At 33.6% G+C, this 18,707-nt stretch overlaps 1 protein-coding gene across 1 annotated transcript; it reads right to left on the reverse strand.

The window, feature by feature from the left end:
* Positions 1 to 8,445: 8,445 nt before the first annotated feature.
* On the reverse strand, positions 8,446 to 13,833 carry LOC149415016 (octanoyl-[acyl-carrier-protein]:protein N-octanoyltransferase LIPT2, mitochondrial-like). Its single transcript, XM_089642975.1, has 3 exons — positions 13,632 to 13,833; positions 9,816 to 10,028; positions 8,446 to 8,771 (listed from the first exon to the last, which is right to left on the reverse strand). The coding sequence occupies exons 1-3, from the start codon at positions 13,831 to 13,833 to the stop codon at positions 8,446 to 8,448; spliced, it is 741 nt and encodes a 246-aa protein (XP_089499101.1).
* Between the last annotated feature and the right edge of the window lie 4,874 nt (positions 13,834 to 18,707).

Below are 18,707 nucleotides of genomic sequence, written 5' to 3' on the forward strand. Positions count from 1 at the left end.
GCAGCCTTACACAACAACATTTTATTTTGAATAATGATAGAAAGCAATCAATTTTTTAAATTTTGTACTGTAACTAACTCCACATGGGGGCTCCATCGAAGCCAGAGTAAAGTTGGCCTCTCAGAAGCTGGGCGTACTGTACAGGGCCCGCAGATACTTTAATAATACACAACTGCTGACCCTGTACAAATCGCAAGTGCGCCCTACTGTCGAATTTGGCAGCCATCTCTGGTCCGGAGCCCCTAAATACCTGAAAAAAACCCTTGACTCTGTGCAAAAACGTGCGGTCCGTTTGATAGATTCCCCAATCTTAACAAACGGACTGCAATCTTTAGAGCACAGGCTTCAGGTAGGTATGCTGTCCTTGTTCTATCGGTATTACAATGGAAGATGCTCTGAGGAACTAGCGTCATTGATCCCTTCGGCACCGGTGCGTAGTCGGGATACACGCCAAACGCGCGCCCAACATTTGTACACGGTTGACATTTGTCACATGAGAACGGGTCGCTTCTACGATTCGTTCTTAAGTTCAACAGCTCGGCTGTGGAACGAACTGCCGGCCTCTGTGTTTCCTCCCTCCTACAACTCTTCAAGACCCATGTTCACTCCTTCCTCTCCACAAAAGACCCTCCACACAGCATCCCCAAAGATGACATGGGCCCTGAGGGAAATTATTTTCTTCAGGGCCTCCTGTGTGGAGTTAATATAAAAAAAAAATAAAAATAAAAACACGGGAGGCCCTGACAAAAATAATTTCATGACTTTGTGCCGGAGGGATTAGTGACACTAGTTCCCCAGAGCACTTTCACTTATTATGAATCAACAGATTTATTAACAACTATCAAACAATCCATCTCATCTTTGGGGATTCTGACACTTTGTGGAGTCTCTTTTTGAGGAAAGGAAAGAGAAAGACCGTTTCTTAAAAAGATCTGTATTGTGGAATGTTGACGCAAGAATGAGTCGTAAAAACTTATCGTTTTCTTGTGGCTCATTTTAACCGTACTCAAATTCTGCAACGGTATTGAAGGGATCAATGATAATTCTAGTTCTAAGGAGCACCTTCCATTTATATACTGTTAGAAAGAAGACAGGATTCACACCTGACATATATGTTCGAAAGACTGCAATCCTGGGAATCAATGCATTTACATTATGTTACAGAATTCATATGTTGTGTAAGGTTTCTGTAAGATTAATTTTCAACATAATAATCAATCATTTACAATAGTTACATTCCTCTATCAACCATAATGATATTGCATTTATAATTTTCCTAGATACATATATTAATTATTTTTGATAAATGGTGCATTAAAACAACGAGATACGTAAATAATGATGGTTCCAATGTGAGATTTTAGATTGAGTTATATTGCTTGTAAAACTCTGACAGAATTAATAATATCTGTGAATGATTCATTTATTAATCTCTTCGATACTTGAATCAATTCATTCAATATGTGAAAAATCACGTAATTATTATGAATCAATCTGTTCAAAACATGAATAATTATACAATTATGAATGAATCCGTCCAATACTAAATCTTATTATAACAATTGGGAATCAATCCATAACAACATGTGTATAATAATTGCGTAATTTTCAATCAATCCATAAAATATTTTACTATGAATCATTAAGTCTAATCGTACAACCGATTATAATAATTGGGAATCAATCCATCCAATATGTGGACAGTTACGTAATTATGAATCAATCCATCCAATACTTTGACATATTATTAACAAATATCTGACTTATTATCAAATTAACAAAAAATGTGTCGATTATCTTGACATACACAATTATATTATGAATCAATCGGTCCAATATATGTACTTATTATGAATCAATCAATTCAATATTTCAACTGGTTCATAATTATATCATATTTAAATTGATACCATGAGAACCATTATAACAGAAAAAACTAATCTCATGACAGTTTTATTACACTACAAGTGCATTTAATTCTAAAGCCATGACGGCTGCGAAATATTTAGTTATAAAATATGTACTTACATTTATAAGTTTATTTTGCAATATAAAACTTAGTTTTATAGATTTAAGATACAATAAGATCGACGTAAAGAAGTACATATAAATATATAATAATAAATGCAAAATTACATTACAAAATAACATCCTAACGACATAAAATAAGTTTTTAATAAATTGAATTTTCTTCACTTTGTAATAACTTTATATGTATATCTTTTGTGATATTCAACGAACAAATTATTAATTGATATCGACATATAGTATTAGGTAGGTACTATTTTTATATATATCCCAACCAATTATTTAAGAATTATAAGATATACGGTAGAACTAACATAGTAGGAATGTTTAAAATATTATTTTAAATACATATTAGAATTGTAATATTTATTATGTCTGTTGGTATCTTTCAATTGGGTTAACAGAAATCAATAAGATATGAACGAATATCTTTTGATTTTAAAACTAAAATAAAAAGTCATTAAAAATATAGGTAAATTTACAGAAAACAGGGACAAATAATATTGCTTAATACGAATAATATTTTATTTAAAAAAAAATTTAATAGTTATTTCATCAAAATTAAAACCGTTTGTCACTTAGCGGCCATTATTATTGATTTCATAGTTTTAAGGTTAGTTTTTTCTTCTCTTATTTAAACCAAAATATTAACCTATGACCCGAAAATAGGTTGTTAGGTTGTCAGTTTGGGTTTAATTAAAACTTGCTTATAAAAAAACAATTAAAAATAAATGTGTCAAAACACGGCTTGAAGAAGAGTCGTTATCTAACTAATATATTTTCTATTTTAACCGTGTCCTATTTTCTGTATATTTACCAGAATTGTATATTTTAATGTTACTTTAAAATTTATTGAGTATAAAAAATTGCTTTATTTTATTTTCGTACTATTGGGTTATATCTTTGGTTTTCTTAAAATTTCGCATCAATTTTGCTTGAAACTAACTTATTTTGAGCTACTTTTGAAAAAATTGAGGAAATTAAAACTTATTATCTCAAATGGAGATTAATTTTTATTTATATTTTTTTAATCTAGTATTATTTATTTATTTATTTAAACATTAATCCAACTTGAGACATTGCCAACGGACTCAAACTATTGAATTGTAATTTGAATATAAGACGTGTAAAAAAATGTTTATAAATAAACTGATTGAAGTTTTTATTTTAAAAATTAAAAACCAGTGAACAAATTTATATGAAATCCGCTTATTTTTTTTAGAACACAACGTTACTAAGTGTTTTAAGCATCCAACATTGCTTAACCTTAAAAATGCCAAGCCTACGCGATGAAATACCTCTCTGGTATGCCAAGTGTTAATATTTCACATTCAGAAAGTATTGTTTTCACATTACCAATTAAATATTAATTGCTCAATGGATACAAATTTTTTGTAACCAATGGGTACTTTTAGCGCTTGAGAATTTAAAAAAGCAAAAAATGTTTTAATAACATAACAATATTGTTCATGCCAAAAAACTTGTCATAAATCCAATTTTTTTTTAAAAAGCCAATGATGTTTTAAATAAAGACAGCCATGTTTTATAAAATCAACACAGTTCGCTTCTAATCAGTTTATTTGTAAACTTTAAATATGAATGTAATCAATTTACAAAAATTATACATTTTCTAATATTTTAATAAATAAATTTCAACAAATAATATTGAGTTTTTTTAATGTATTTTATTTAATAAGCCCCCTTATGACAGCCAATAAGGTGTGTCCATAGAAATCCAAATTCATAGACTGGCCTATCAGGGAAATGGGAACAAACCAAGTTGCGAGGAGTGCGGAGGGGGCGTGACCGTCTATTTTTTTTTATTTTTTTTATTTAATGTATTATTCCCAGTGAATTTACAAAACTCATTTCGGGAAAGACAACATTAGATTAAAGACAAGACAACATAAATACATTAAAATAAATAAACGCAGATGTTATTATGGAGTTCCAAAGAAAGATTGTGTTAGTCATTAATAAAACTGCTGAGGAAATAGCTTTTAAGAGCTTTTGCCAATGTTTTTTTGTTCGTTGCCAGAAGATTACTAGGTAATGCGTTTTATTGCTTATGTGCAATGTATTGTAAGGAGTTAATTCCAAATTTAGTCATGTAAGTAGATGACGATAAGTGTATTTGATTTTGTGATCGCGTTTTGTGCTGGTGTATGTCGGAATTAAAGACTGGTTTAGTGTTGGTGTATGAGGAGTGTTGAATTATTTGTAGAATGGCAGTTGTGATGTTACTTTGGCAGGACTGTAAAAGGAAGTATTTGTGTCTGTGAGTATATATCTTTGTCATGTGTATCCCATGGCAGATTATATATATTCCGTACGGCTCTATTTTGAATGACTTGTATTTCGGAACTTTTTTTTTGATAATGGTGCCCCAGATACTAACTAGATAACTCAGGTGGGAGTGGATCATAGCCTTTCTGTAATTTGTCAATAAATTAATCGCATTGTATTACCATTTAGTCTGCGAAAATAAAATCTGCTTTCGAATTGCTAGTCCTTTTTTCAATGGAATGCAAATTTCTGGCTGAGTAAAAAAAAAAAGTTTCGGCTTTTTTCAAAATTGAATATTTTATTACACTATTAACCGACAAGTACCCAGAGTTGCTGGGGGTTTTCCTTAGGAGATAGACATATACCATTGCTTTTCTGTAGACTTTTTTATGATATACAGTTATGCAGTACATTATTTTGATGTATCTCATAAATATTTTTGTACTACTTGATTACAAAACATCAATTTTTCTCTACTTTATATAATTATAATATTAATGTATTATATGCATAAACCTTCCGGAAGAAATTCTCTAAATGATAGTGAAAACCCTATCAAAATCCGTTGAGTAGTTTAGAAGAACTAAGGGCTCAAACAGACAGACAGTTATTTTATACTATTCAGAGATGTAGGTAGACACTTTTACAATAAAAGTGCTATAATATGATTGATTTCATGTCAATGTGTCTGTCCACCATAAAATCAACAGTACATCACTCCTAAATTGCTCATATAATAAAATTAAAAAACGTATATCAAAATTATATATTTGTGATTTTTTTATATAAACTAAATACATTTTTTATGTACATAAGTAAAAAATTTACACACAAAAATTTCCCAATAGTTTCGTTGCAAACGCAACATCTTCAGGGCAAAATAAATATTTGAAAACAGCACACACAGATTACAATAGCATAAAATACAACATTACTTCTAATAATTTGCATTGTATGCTATCAATGGACACTTTAATCGAATAATTCGGTTGTCACCAACTAAGTATGTACTAAGTCATTAGGGGCCGTTCAAGTATTATGTAAGCACTATAGGGGGGCAGGGGGGTCTTTGCTTTGCTTATTTTTGATGACATGGGGGGTGGGGGGGTCGAGATAGTGATTACGTCAGCACTGCTCAGCAGTAGTTATTTTTTTTTTACACATTGGCAACCCACACATTGTCTATGTTTGAAAACCAAATACATATTCGGGGATTCCCTCAAATAATTAATACGTTTAGGTACTCGCTTAAAAAACAGAATACATTAACAGAAAAATGCATATAGGTAACAATTTTTACGTAAGCATGGGAGGGGGGGGGGGGGTAAGAGCTTTGCTTACTTTTGGTGACAAGGGGGAAGAGGGGGTAAATAATTGTAATAAATCTGCTTACGTAATACTTGAACGGCCCCTTAGACGCTGCAGCTAAATATAACATTTCGTAATTAATAAATAAGTTGAAATTTTATTAATTAATTATTCACAAATATTAATAACACTCTTACCCCCTTACTAAGAAGTGTGTTTTAAATTTTACGCGCCTGAGAAACACACCTGAATTTGTGTTTGGTAAAAGGTGGTTTATCAGTTGTGTAAAATTTTAAACACGTTTATTAGTAAGATCCTCAGTAGATAGATTGAAGAAAAACGATAATTATTACAGAATGATAACACATAACTTAATCTGTCACTCGGTAAAAAAACAGCGGGTAATGTATTCGCACTCTCCTTTTAGGAAAACTATGCACAAGTAGACTGTGCATATTATGTACAACTGTAATTTTTGATCGAAATGGAATATGTACCTTATCGCTCCAAGAGTATACATAAATAAGAATTATTTTAATTGTTTTACTTGCCGGATTACACTACCTAACAATCAAAAGAACAAAAACATCAAATTTACACTGATACATCTACAAACAACAACAAAAAACGTAAAAATTACATCTATACATCAACAAACAACCAAAAAAACAGAAAAATTGCATCGATACATCAAAAAACAACAACAAAAAAACACAAAAATTGCATCTATACATCAACAAACAGAACAAAGCATTTCAGAACACCTCGTAACCTCGTAACGTAACGTAACCTCGTAACCGTAACTCAGAACATTTCGTAACCTTCCCTGGCTCAAGTGCCCTGAAAGAATCCAGTACAAACTGTGCTGGATGGTGTTTAAATCCATCAATGAAATGGCCCCACCCTACATCTCTGAACTATGCGTCCCAGAAAACACTGGTCTGAGGCAGTCAACTCTTAGATCAGCAACATCATCAGCTGTAGGCAGACTGATAGAACCTAAGCGCAAGCCAAATACTAAGTTTGGTGATCGCGCTTTCGGAGTATCTGGGCCGAAGGCTTGGAATAAACTCCCTCCGGAACTAAGATCCATAACAAGTCCAACAGAATTCAGGTCTAAACTAAAAACTTACCTTTTTAAGCTGTCGTACCCTTAAATTAAATATACCATTCCAAAGAGAAAGTCCAGTTATATTCAATTTTCCAATTACGTCCTAAATCCTATATCTAAATTTCGCCAATAAACAATTAGATAATGTTAATTAAGTGTTAATCTCAAGTGACCTACCAGGTAAGTATTGTACTGTATATTATCTACATAAATAGTTAAATAATAACATAGATCACTGTAGAAATGTATTATAAGTTTGTACAGCGCCCTTGAGGTGATTTTGCACAAAAACGGTGCTATACAAGTCATCCAATTATTATTATTATTATTATTAAAGAAAAATAGCTGACTGTACATTTTGTTGTACAATTATTCACTCCGAACTAGACCGTTGTGAACTTCTGCACCTAATCAACTTAAAATTACCAAATAAAGCTACTCGGCAAAATGGGGACTCTGGGACTAACTACCGCATACGTACACCTCGCCTACACACGCTTGGAAGCCAATTCACCTCAAGTATCGACATATTTAATGTAAGTTTACCTGTATTTAAGAAATACTTGAAAGATATTTTAATGTAGCTTTTTCCTATTATTTAGAAGCAGCGCATTGTAAATATTTTTGTAATCTTTCTATTTATCTACAATCTAAAGTTTATTCCTCTCCTGTAATATTTATATAAATATTATATATTATGAACCAGCATCACAGTATTATTTTATATCATTTTATAAACCGTGTGCAATTTAAAAACTGGATGTTGTTTTTAATCTTTCTATTTTCTTACATATTATATACAATTATATGCCCCTATATACCATGTTTTATTTCTCTCGTCTGTAACTCACATTACAATATTCATGTACAAGCTATTGAAAAAATACAAAACAAATTCTAAAGCTGTCTAATTTTTAAAATGGGTAATTCAGAATTTTTTTGAACTACAGTAACATTCTTTAAAATGATCTGAATATGCTTAAATTTCAGACAGAAGGATTTAAACTGACTTGGTATTTCTTTTTAAAATTCTAAATGATGAATTAGTTACGCTAGTTCAGAATTGCTTGCATCGATAAGCTTTCTGATTCCACTACGTAATGCTAGAAGTCAGGATTTATTTCAATGCAGAAATTCTGGGACTAACTACCGCATGTACTCTTCATTGCAAAGAATGCTAAAGGAGGGAAATAAGTATGCAGAGTCAGTGGACACCTTCAAATCATTTGTAACGTAAAAATCAAGTAAAAGCCCATCAGGGCATTGAGCTAAAAATTAGCAGTAAGTGCCTACTCCATGGTCGAGTGGTAAGGTTCTCGACTGGCAAGCTAGAGATCGCGGGTTCAAATCCAAATTTGTGTTATTTCATTAAAAATAATATACAGCATACTTGCGGCATGTTCCAGAGTGAAAGATACTATCAGTATTGCACTGGTGTAAGACCACAGCATTCGAATTGAAACGTTGCTTGAAATAGTTTAGCCGTGATTGGTGACCACATCTGAATAGTTAGGTACTCTCCCACCTTCCTCTTTCCCTTCCTATTACTTTCAGCCTCACGACATACCCCAATCGAGGATGCCATAGTTACACTGGCTTCAGACAGTGTGGAGCAGTTAGGACTCTTGTGCGGTATTCATATAAAAACAGAACAACAAATACATCAAAAACAGAAGAAAAAAAAATTAAATTATACTAAAAAATCATAAAGATCAACTTTTAACAGCTTCTAAAATAGAATTCTTCTCTTCATCAGTCATTTCAACCAAATGACAGTCAAAGACGTTTTCAAAACAGTTTTTAAAGATTGGCAAAACTGTCTCAATTGTCGTGGTTTTTGCCAGTTCTTCTGAGACAGATGTAACGCCCTTTCCCTTTATGCCACAAGGGACTATGTGCTCAAACCATTTGAGATCTGTGCAACAGTTTATCGCTAGACCGTGCGTGGTCACTCCTCTAGAAACATGCACACCAATTGCACATATCTTATTGTTTTGCACCCAAACTCCAGTGTTTGGGGACCGCTCGGCGATAATTCCTGAAATTTAAAAGAATAGCATTAAAATATTAGAAAAAATCCTTGACCCTTTCAGATCTGAATTAAAACTGGTGAAGATTTAATGCTATTTGATTTGATGCTTGATAGAAATTGGTGGAGTAATTTTAAACCTTTTGGTTAAATTTTTTTTTTTCAATGGTTTAGATGTGCAGGAACAACTTTTTCTTTCAACTATTTTGAAGGTAGTTATCATTAGAGAAGAAGGTAATAATAGTAAATCTAAATGAAACATGAAACAGAACAAGAAACAGAAAATAAAAACGGTCACAACTAGGAATCGAACCCACTCGACCATAATGTTATCAATGTCTCACCTTGCTGGGAATTAGGCTCAGATGCCTAAAATACATTTTTTTTTAAATCCAAGAGAAGGAAATATTTAAGACAGTCCAGTTGTTTATAGCAACAAAGGGCTAATCCCAAAAAACTTAGAACTGAGTTGTGAGTTTCGTGATGCAAAATTCTGGACAATAGGGCTAATTAAATTTCCTACAGAAAACTGTGTTTTATCATCTTTATTAAATTCAAATGGGATGGCGATACAATGTCAGGCGAGTGTAAGGTCCTTCCTTCAAAGGAATACGCAATTATCCGATACTGATGTTGGGTATTTACGTCATGAACAACTTGTTGTTCACCGTCCGTACATGTTGATACAGAAATCACAATACCCAAGTGGCCACCACTTCATACCCACACTCGTAACTGATGTATCTGTAATTTTTTGTTAACTGTTTTATTTCTAGCATTGATCTAAAGCACATGCGTTGACACAAAATGTCTGACACAAGTGACATTGAGACTACCAAATTTATTAATTGCTCCGTCACATTTAAAGTCTTGATGAATTGAGTGGTAACTCTTTCGCCCGGCTGTTAACGGGAGTTAATCGTTGGGCATCGAATACTTGTGTATCCCTGTGGAAGATTATTAAAAGCTATAAAATTAAATTTGGGAGGCGATTATAGGTAGTATAGGTATGAAAAGCATTTCTAGTGTATATTATCTATTCATTGTACTAACCAAACTCATTGCAAGTATCGATGGCGGTCTGCTCCAAGCGACAAACAAATCCCTTGATGCTGGGCTTGAAGTGTCGCAGGTTCAGCACCGGATAGGCGGTGATCTGTCCGGGTCCGTGGAAGGTGGCCAGACCACCCCTGTTCACTTGCCGGAACTGTGCCCCCAGGGATCGCAGTTTGTTTTGCTCGAAGATGGAAAGACAATCTCGCAGTCCTGGAAAAGTTAAACAGAATGAAGATATATTAATAGATAACGTTGTGAGTTGTTAATTTGGAAGTGATCAACACATTCACGGACTATATCGACGCGGCAAGAACTTTTTAACTTCAGTTAATTAAGCCATGTTACAAAGTGTGCGTGAATTTCAATAGTAGATTCTTTTCTAGCTGGGGCAGGTGCTACATAAAAAATTTCACTCAGAGGGAAGGAATAGACAGAGCTGCCCATAAGGGCGAGGTGAACAACTCAAGTTACGCTGAGCAGGGGATATGGCGTGGTTGTGTCTCTGTGAATTGTCAATAAATGAATCTGAAATTATACAGGTACCTCGCATTTAGTGTGCGAAAATAAAATCTGCTTATGAATTACTACTTCCTTTTACAATAGCGTTCAAATTGCTGGCTGCGTAAAAAACTTTATTACATATTCCAAATTGGGTAAACAAAAGTTCGTGCTTGTTTCCAAATTTTAATATTTTTTTACACTATTTAGTTGAAACACTTTTACAAATGTGTTATAATTTCCCCAACACACTCACTTTTAGCATCACTAAACCAGGCGATTATTTTATGAACTAAAATTCAGATCCTGCGTAGAAAAGTGTGCTGCAAATCGTTACCCCACTTTAGCGAACGTTACTTTTCTTTGCAGGGTCTCGTAATTTTAATGTCCACTCTTCGGCGTTCAAAATACAACTGATGTCGTAGATTATACAAAGCAATCTCAAACCCTACTAGCAGCAATACTTATCGAAATTATACCCGGATTTCAATTTAAGGCAAGTCTATCTCTTCTGACGTCAGTGTATACGCAGTACTGTCAAAGATAAAAAATAAAATCGTTTTGGTAAATATTTCACTAACGATTATAAAAATTACACTTCGTTTCAACTTAAGGCGATGCACTACGTCGTGTAATATTTTAAATTGAGCCGCTATCAATAACAACCCTTACGTTGATGGCGATAAAGTTTAAATTCCCGCTTAACACCATCCGCCTGTTTTGATTCATGCAAGAAAAAAACATGGCCAAAAGTGCCTTTTATTTTATTTTGTGGATCTTCAGGCATAAATATTTCATTTTTTTTCGATAATTTTATAAATAACTTAATGTGCCACATTATACAATAAAATTATAACCGAAAATGGGTTCGTAAGTAGGAGATTTTGAACTTTAAAGCAGTTTTCATACGCCTTATACATTATTTTTTTCTGGGCTTATAAAAAGGCTTATCTAAAAAATACTCGATTATTACAAAGGCCAAGATGTATTCTACTCGCAGTATTTAATTAAAGCATCTGAAAAATTTCTAGTCGACCAAATTTTCAAACCAAAAACACATGATTTTGCATTACTACGTATGGCATTGCCTTAATTACTACAAAAAAATGACGGTTTACATCGGGATAGATGGTAAAAGATGCATTATAAATCCATTATTATTATAATATAATAATCAAAGTTAAAAAATTTACTTATAAAATGATCCACTTGCGGCTATTTTGGACTTTTTTTGTAAGAACTGATACTTACGAAAGTTTCATTTCAATCTAAATAAGCGTATATCACTTAATCAATTCAAACTATGAACCCAATAACCTATTTTGTGCATGTTAATAGTTGTTTCTAGTAGTAATTGTTGAAACAAAGTGAAGTCTCGATAATCTGTACCGAAAAGTGCGGTGGTTAGAGAAATAATTACCAAAGTGTGTTAAGAATCGAAATAATTGAAGAGTATGTATGACAAGTGGATGACGCAAGGAGTTGTCACTCAAGTTTAGCATGATGGTTAGTTTGAATGTTTATTTAGTACACCTAATTAAATTGTGTATTTATGACCAAGGAAATTGATGTACATTTAAAAATTTACGCTGTCGCTTTTTTTTTATTTTTTATATTAACTCCACACAGGAGGCCCTGAAGAAAATAATTTCCCTCAGGGCCTATGTCATCTTTGGGGATGCTGTGTGGAGAGGAATGAGTGAACATGGGTCTTGAAGAGTCCCATGTTGTAGGAGGGAGGAAACACAGAGGCCGGCAGTTCGTTCCACAGCCGAGCTGTTGAACTTAAGAACGAATCGTAGAAGCGACCCGTTCTCATGTGACAAATATCAACCGTGTACAAATGTTGGGCGCGCGTTTGGCGTGTATCCCGACTACGCACCGGTGCCGAAGGGATCAATGACGCTAGTTCCTCAGAGCATCTTCCATTGTAATACCGATAGAACAAGGACAGCATACCTACCTGACGCCTGTGCTCTAAAGATTGCAGTCCGTTTGTTAAGATTGGGGAATCTATCAAACGGACCGCCCGTTTTTGCACAGAGTCAAGGGTTTTTTTCAGGTATTTAGGGGCTCCGGACCAGAGATGGCTGTCAAATTAGACAGTAGGGCGCACTTGCGATTTGTACAGGGTCAGCAGTTGTGTACTATTAAAGTATCTGCGGGCCCTGTACAGTACGCCCAGCTTCTGAGAGGCCAACTTTACTCTGGCTTCGATGAAGCCCCCGTACCTGAGCTGGTCACTTATAGTTACACCAAGCATATCAATGGAAGGCCTGTTCGGAAGATTGCTTCCGTTGAAGGAGACTAGATTATCATTTGGATCCCTTTTAGACGTAATCAGACAGGATTGGGTCTTTGAAACATTAAATTCGACGAGATTATTTTTACCCCAGGAGGAAATACTCTCGAGATAACCGTAAATTCTCTGCTTCAAAGCCCTCCGAGCCGTTGGAGTTTGTGCTTGGTTTCAACCTAATTAGATTTTTTTTTTACACTAACCCCATGCAGTAAAATAATTTCCCTCAAGGCCTATGTCATCTTTAGGGATGCTGTGTGGAAGGGTATTTTTAAGGAAAGGAAGGAGGATAGGAATCTAGGGATCATCAATATGTCCCTCCCGCTGCGGCCGAAGGAGATTGGTCGAGAGACCAGTTAGAGAGGCCAAAGGGTCTCCCTCGCGCAGCGGGAGGGTAGGCGCATCCTAACACACCTCACCTGATGAAACCGGGCGCGTCTGCTAAATCACAAAACATAACGAACCACTCGAGGTGACCAATGGTAGAGGTGTTGGTTATCCAATAAATGGTTCCCGGGGCGGCGGTACCCATACCAGCCTCTAAAAAACAACAATTTAAGTCAGGAGAGATGGTTAATGATGCATTAAAGTTCCATTTTTTCTCAATCAAAGTTATGTTTGAATGTTAGGAAATATGCATAAATAAAATAACTAACACCTAAACCTCATTGATGTATTATATTTAGATGAGACATGAAGCAGAAAAATAGGTTCAACTTTTTAACCTCTAATGGACCTCTAACGCTCCCAATGCTCTAATTAAAACGGAGCTCGTGGCTGAATACGCGGTTACCGTGGACGAGCCGTACCCACTTGCAGATTGATACAGTATCAGTTACGTTACATGCTACACTCTTGGTGAGTACCCTGCTTTAGAGGAACACGTTTCGACGTGTTATAAACCCCCGACGTAAATAGTTGTCTCCACTAGATATTTAAGTTTGAAATCAAGTGTTGCTTATTTTAAAAGCCTTTGCATGCAGCGAAATTCGACAAGTTTGCCAAACAAAACTAACCTGCAGTATACACTGGCTCGTGTTCGATGGTTAAAAGTGTATTCCTTATTTGTGGAAGATTTTTTCCTTCAGTATTTGCGAGACTTTCTTTCGTGATGGGAACATCTTCAAAACTATGTAATTTTGAAAGATATTGTTGAATTTTATTAGAATTATCATACAACATTCTTCCTAGATTCCAAAACTTTACAATGTTCGTCATTTTTTATTTATAAACTTCAATAAAAAGTTATTTTGGCACATAGTGAGGTTATGTTTGTCAAATGAACTTAATATTAAGTTCTTTCACTACAAATAATTCCGTAGTAAATAAGAACCGTGTTTAAATCAATGAAATTATGTTTAAACTATTTCTAGTTAACTTGTCAAAGCGTTAACAAAATAATTAACCATGACCTTTTTAATCTAATGTCAAATTTGAAATAAATTTGACAATAGAGGTGGTTGATTTCTGTACCGGTTACTTTGTCCGCCGACTGAGGAACCGGTTATTTTTCTAATGACATGACGAACTTCAGTTAATTTTTATTTATTTTTTATCAATGACCTTCTAACTTAATTACCAGTGTTTTTTATTGTGATAATCTTGTTTATATGTAAAAAATCATTATGCGTTTGTTTACACTTGCAAAACTCGAAAAGTAATAGACCGATATCGCTGAAAATTTCAACGTTTGTTCTTATTAGTGCCAGGAGTGTTTGGAGAATAGAAGAAGTCGGGGACGCCCAAGGAATACTTAACGCCATATTAATAAGTCGAATTAAAGACGATGTTAAGTAAGTTAAATAAGTTATAAGTTTTTTTTATCATAAGTTTTTCAACAGTAACATTGTGGTATACAGTAGTGAATAGTGGAAGAAGTCGGATACGCCCGAGAAAGAAAGAAAATTAGCAATATCGAAGCATTGTGGGGTCATTTAAAAACTAGTTGTAAAATGTCCGCATCTAACGAGTTATTTTTTATTGAATTGGACCGACTTGTAAAAATTCCGATATTTCCGCAGTCGATTACATTTATCCATTTAGTTAACTCCTGAACAAAACCGATTGCTAAAACTCATTATTTCTTTTTAATTTTTGTATTACGGTTGAAAGAGGCAAAACCACGCTTTGCGGTTTTATCCAAAAATCTAATAAGCGCTTCCAAATTATTCCAAAAAGTCATCGACCATAAACATAAACATACACATTCTTTTAGAACACAACTACACCACCAGAACAACAACCAACGGTCACTACAAAGTACCTTCACTACTTACCACGTCATCTCAAAGACAATTTTTCTTCCTAGCTCCTAAAATCTTTAACCTTATCCCTGAAAACCTAAAAACCGTGAGTCCACCCCATTCCTTTAAAAAACAAATAACGAAATGGATCCTTACACACGGAATACATTACAACTACAATACCCATTCATTCTACACTTTACCAATTTAATCACCTTTCAGACGAAACATAATATATCCTTATTCCCTAACTTAGCGGTATAGTATGTACACAATTAATAAGTGTGATCTATTTACTAATAATTTCTCAAATTTTTCATCTTCTTATAAGTCTCTAACTTCTCCATTCTCTTTTTGCAACCCAAACTAGCTTTATATCATTTTTCTTATTTTTCTTTTTTATATTATAGCAATGTATAGATTCTGTACAAACTGTAAAATTCACCCGCCATAACACAGGGTCATCCCTAGCATGGAGGGTGAAATATCACAAAAACCATATGTACCCTCTAAATCATGTATTAATAAAATAAAATAAACATTATCAAAGTCAAAGCGAAAGCTAAGTAAACATAATCTTTATATTTCATTTATGTTATAAATAATGTTTAATAATAATTAGAATGCATCCGGAAATATTCAAAATACCCGATTTCCCGAACAGCGTGTTTTTGACACAAGATTCATAAATTTCTGTTAAAAAAAGTTACTTTACCTTCCATAATTTGACATTATAAATAATAAACCATATGTAATAAAAACATGTACTTTCAAAACTTTAACTCAAAGAGTTGTAATAGTATTTATAAAACATTATCATAATTTCGGTGGTTGGTTATTGATTTTCCCATGATAATATCCTAGATAAGTCACCTGAACGAAATTTCAATATCGTCAGAAATAAAGTATTATAAATATATAAAATAATATAAGTAATAATATTTTTCTCCCATGTTCCTTATTGTATTCCTTACCCTATATTGAAATAATAATGGGGAACAGGATCCAGAGATTTTCAAGCCCTATTTCCTCGGTTAAAATTTTCCAAAACCTAAACGCCAATATCAGAATAACATCTAACTATCCTGCCATCGAGAACCGGTTCCAAATCGCTCTTCGGTAACCGGAACCGCAATCAGCTGCAGTTCAAACCACCCTAGAAAATACCTAGAACTTCTGACATTTCCAGGGTTGCCAATCCGTGAAGAATTCCCCAATTCACAGGGAATTTCTAAGATTTTTCAATAATTGGGTATTTTCTGAGGAGAATCTTTTGTATGGAAAATGAGTGAATTCTGGACATTTCTTGATAATCCTACCACAGCGAAAAAATATTCACAATAATAACAATGTACTATACTTTCGTTAATTTTCCAACAAATTTCTATTTTTATAGTCGGAGAGAAAATCCGAAAATTACTAGATAATAAAAAAATAATTGCTAATTTTAATAGAATTTTGTTTAATTTTGGAGGTACAATTACATATGAAACTTATTTCTCCGCAGTTTGGAGATTTTTAACATCTATCGTGGGTAATTTAGAATTTATGCATCGGCAATCCTGGACATTTCTCATGCATTCTAATCGCAGCGCAATATTAGCAGTGTTGCCAACTCGACTCCTTTGGAGCTTAATTTAGCTCTAAGTTGATGCCGTCAGCCGCCGTCAGCTCCAAAAAAGTAGTTTGGCTTTTACCTCTTTTTTTCATATAATCAAGCCCCGTTTTTTTTCAAATTGCGACAATGCGAATGCATATTATCACCAAAAATAATTATCAATCTATTTGGTGGCAATCACGAACACACGCGGACACATGCGCATTTCTCTGAAATCGGATGACATTACAACAGTTAATAAATGAAATAATGTCAGTGCTGACAATGCTATTATACATAAAAAACATTTTTGACCAAAAAACTAAATTTCAACAAACAAAAACTATAATTAATAGACCAGTTAGACAAGCGCACAAAAAAGCATAAAAACTCCGACGGTAAACACAAGCTTTGGACAAAGACACCACATATACCAGGCAATACAAGCATTTAACCATATTTCACTGTATCCAAACAATGAAGGAAACAAAAAATATTTAACATTATTAAAAGATTGATTGAAGAACATATAGGCAATATTCCAATTTTTTTTAAAGAATACAACTTATAAGAAAAAAAAGAATAAAACTTGTAAACTTAAAAGAATACAACTAATACAGAATACACAATACCATTACAATATAAACATCCTTGACTTACTTCAGCCGGCGATTTCCGACATTATTTGGAGAAAAAAATGCAAATAAAATGATGGTCTCCGGTGACATTTTTGATGTTTTTTTTTTGAAAAAAAAGCACGTTGATAATCAGTACGATTCCAAAATTTTAAACCGTTCGGCGCCACAGAGCCCGAGAAACCGTCTTTCAAAGTTCAAACCCAAGCCTCGAATATGCCCGTAAGAATGATAATTTTTTCGCAAATGCTACTTTATGCAGAACGGACTGCTATTTTGGAAACTTTCTTAGAATTATTTTCTAATATCTGCGTAAAGTATCACGTTCGCATGAAAATCAACATTTTTACAGACACAAATGCAAGACTTGGGTTCAAACTTTGAAAGCTTTTTTTCCTGCCTTATAGCGCCGAACGGTCTAAATTTTTTTAATAGTCCTAAACCGTCTAAAAATCATTATTTATTTATTTATTTATTTATTTATTTCACGCCTATTAAGGCTTTTACATACATATATATAAAAAATATTTACGAAATTATACATGAAAATAGTGCAGGAAACGACTATTAAAACAATTGCAGAAAAATAAATATAAAGTCAAAATATCACTCAACTTGATTTGATCTACACAGAATGCAGGCACAACATATAAAAAATCCAAAATATTTTTTTCTATTTCAGTTGACAAAATTATTATATGTTAGGGTCATTCCGCCGTTTCGTTCAAATCGCATGTTCTTGCAAAAAAGTCATATGAAAAATAATGTTTTTCAAGAAAGTTTTATTGGAAAATGTAGTTATTTAAAAAAGGAAAAAGTAGTATTTACCGGATTAGGCATTTGTTACTTAATAACTTTATGGTATACAAAAAACATGCTAAAATCTCATTACCTTCCCCGTGTAAATGAGGGACCGGTAAATTGATCAATAAATAAGAACATTGTACACTAGTAAAATCACTACATTCATTAATCGACCTGAATGTACAACTAATTTTGCATATTTATTGGTGTTTAATTTATTTTTAAAGTTACTGTATCATAGAAAGAATTGAGATTTTGTTTTTGTCCAGAAAAAATCGCTGTCGTCTTCCGCCAAAGCGGTAATTAAAATTGTGACCGTGTTTGTCACTGTTCGTCAGCTGTACCCCACCCCGCGCCTCCGTTACTAATCAGTGTACCGCTATATCTGGACGGGGGAGGACGTGCGTCGCTGAATAAAGAAATATCTGCGATCTCCGTGCTCGAAAACGACTTTGTCACCGACCAGGCATCATTACCTTCCAGCATTTTTTAAAGTAAGTACATGTTTTAAAAATTCGAATCATGAACCTATAAACTATAATTAGTCGGACTATTTTTTATTGAAACATAAAGATTTGTAATATCATTATTGAGCGAGTTATTAAGGAAAGATTGTCAAAACCTCATTACCCTCCGTCTCATTACCTTCCGTTTCGTAAAATTTTTTGCCGGATGGTAATTTAGAGGTGTGGAGGGTAATGATAAATTTGTAAGGGTTATTTTTACGTGCATCTGGGACCATGTTTGGGGGTTCATAAAAGTTAATATTATCAATAAAAGCAGTTTCTTGCGCTCTAGCGTCGGACAATTTCA

Source organism: Hesperophylax consimilis, chromosome 19 (genome assembly GCF_061612785.1).
Source record: "Hesperophylax consimilis isolate HC1 chromosome 19, BYU_Hcon_1.0, whole genome shotgun sequence".
In the NCBI taxonomy this organism is placed as follows: Eukaryota; Metazoa; Arthropoda; class Insecta; order Trichoptera; family Limnephilidae; genus Hesperophylax; species Hesperophylax consimilis.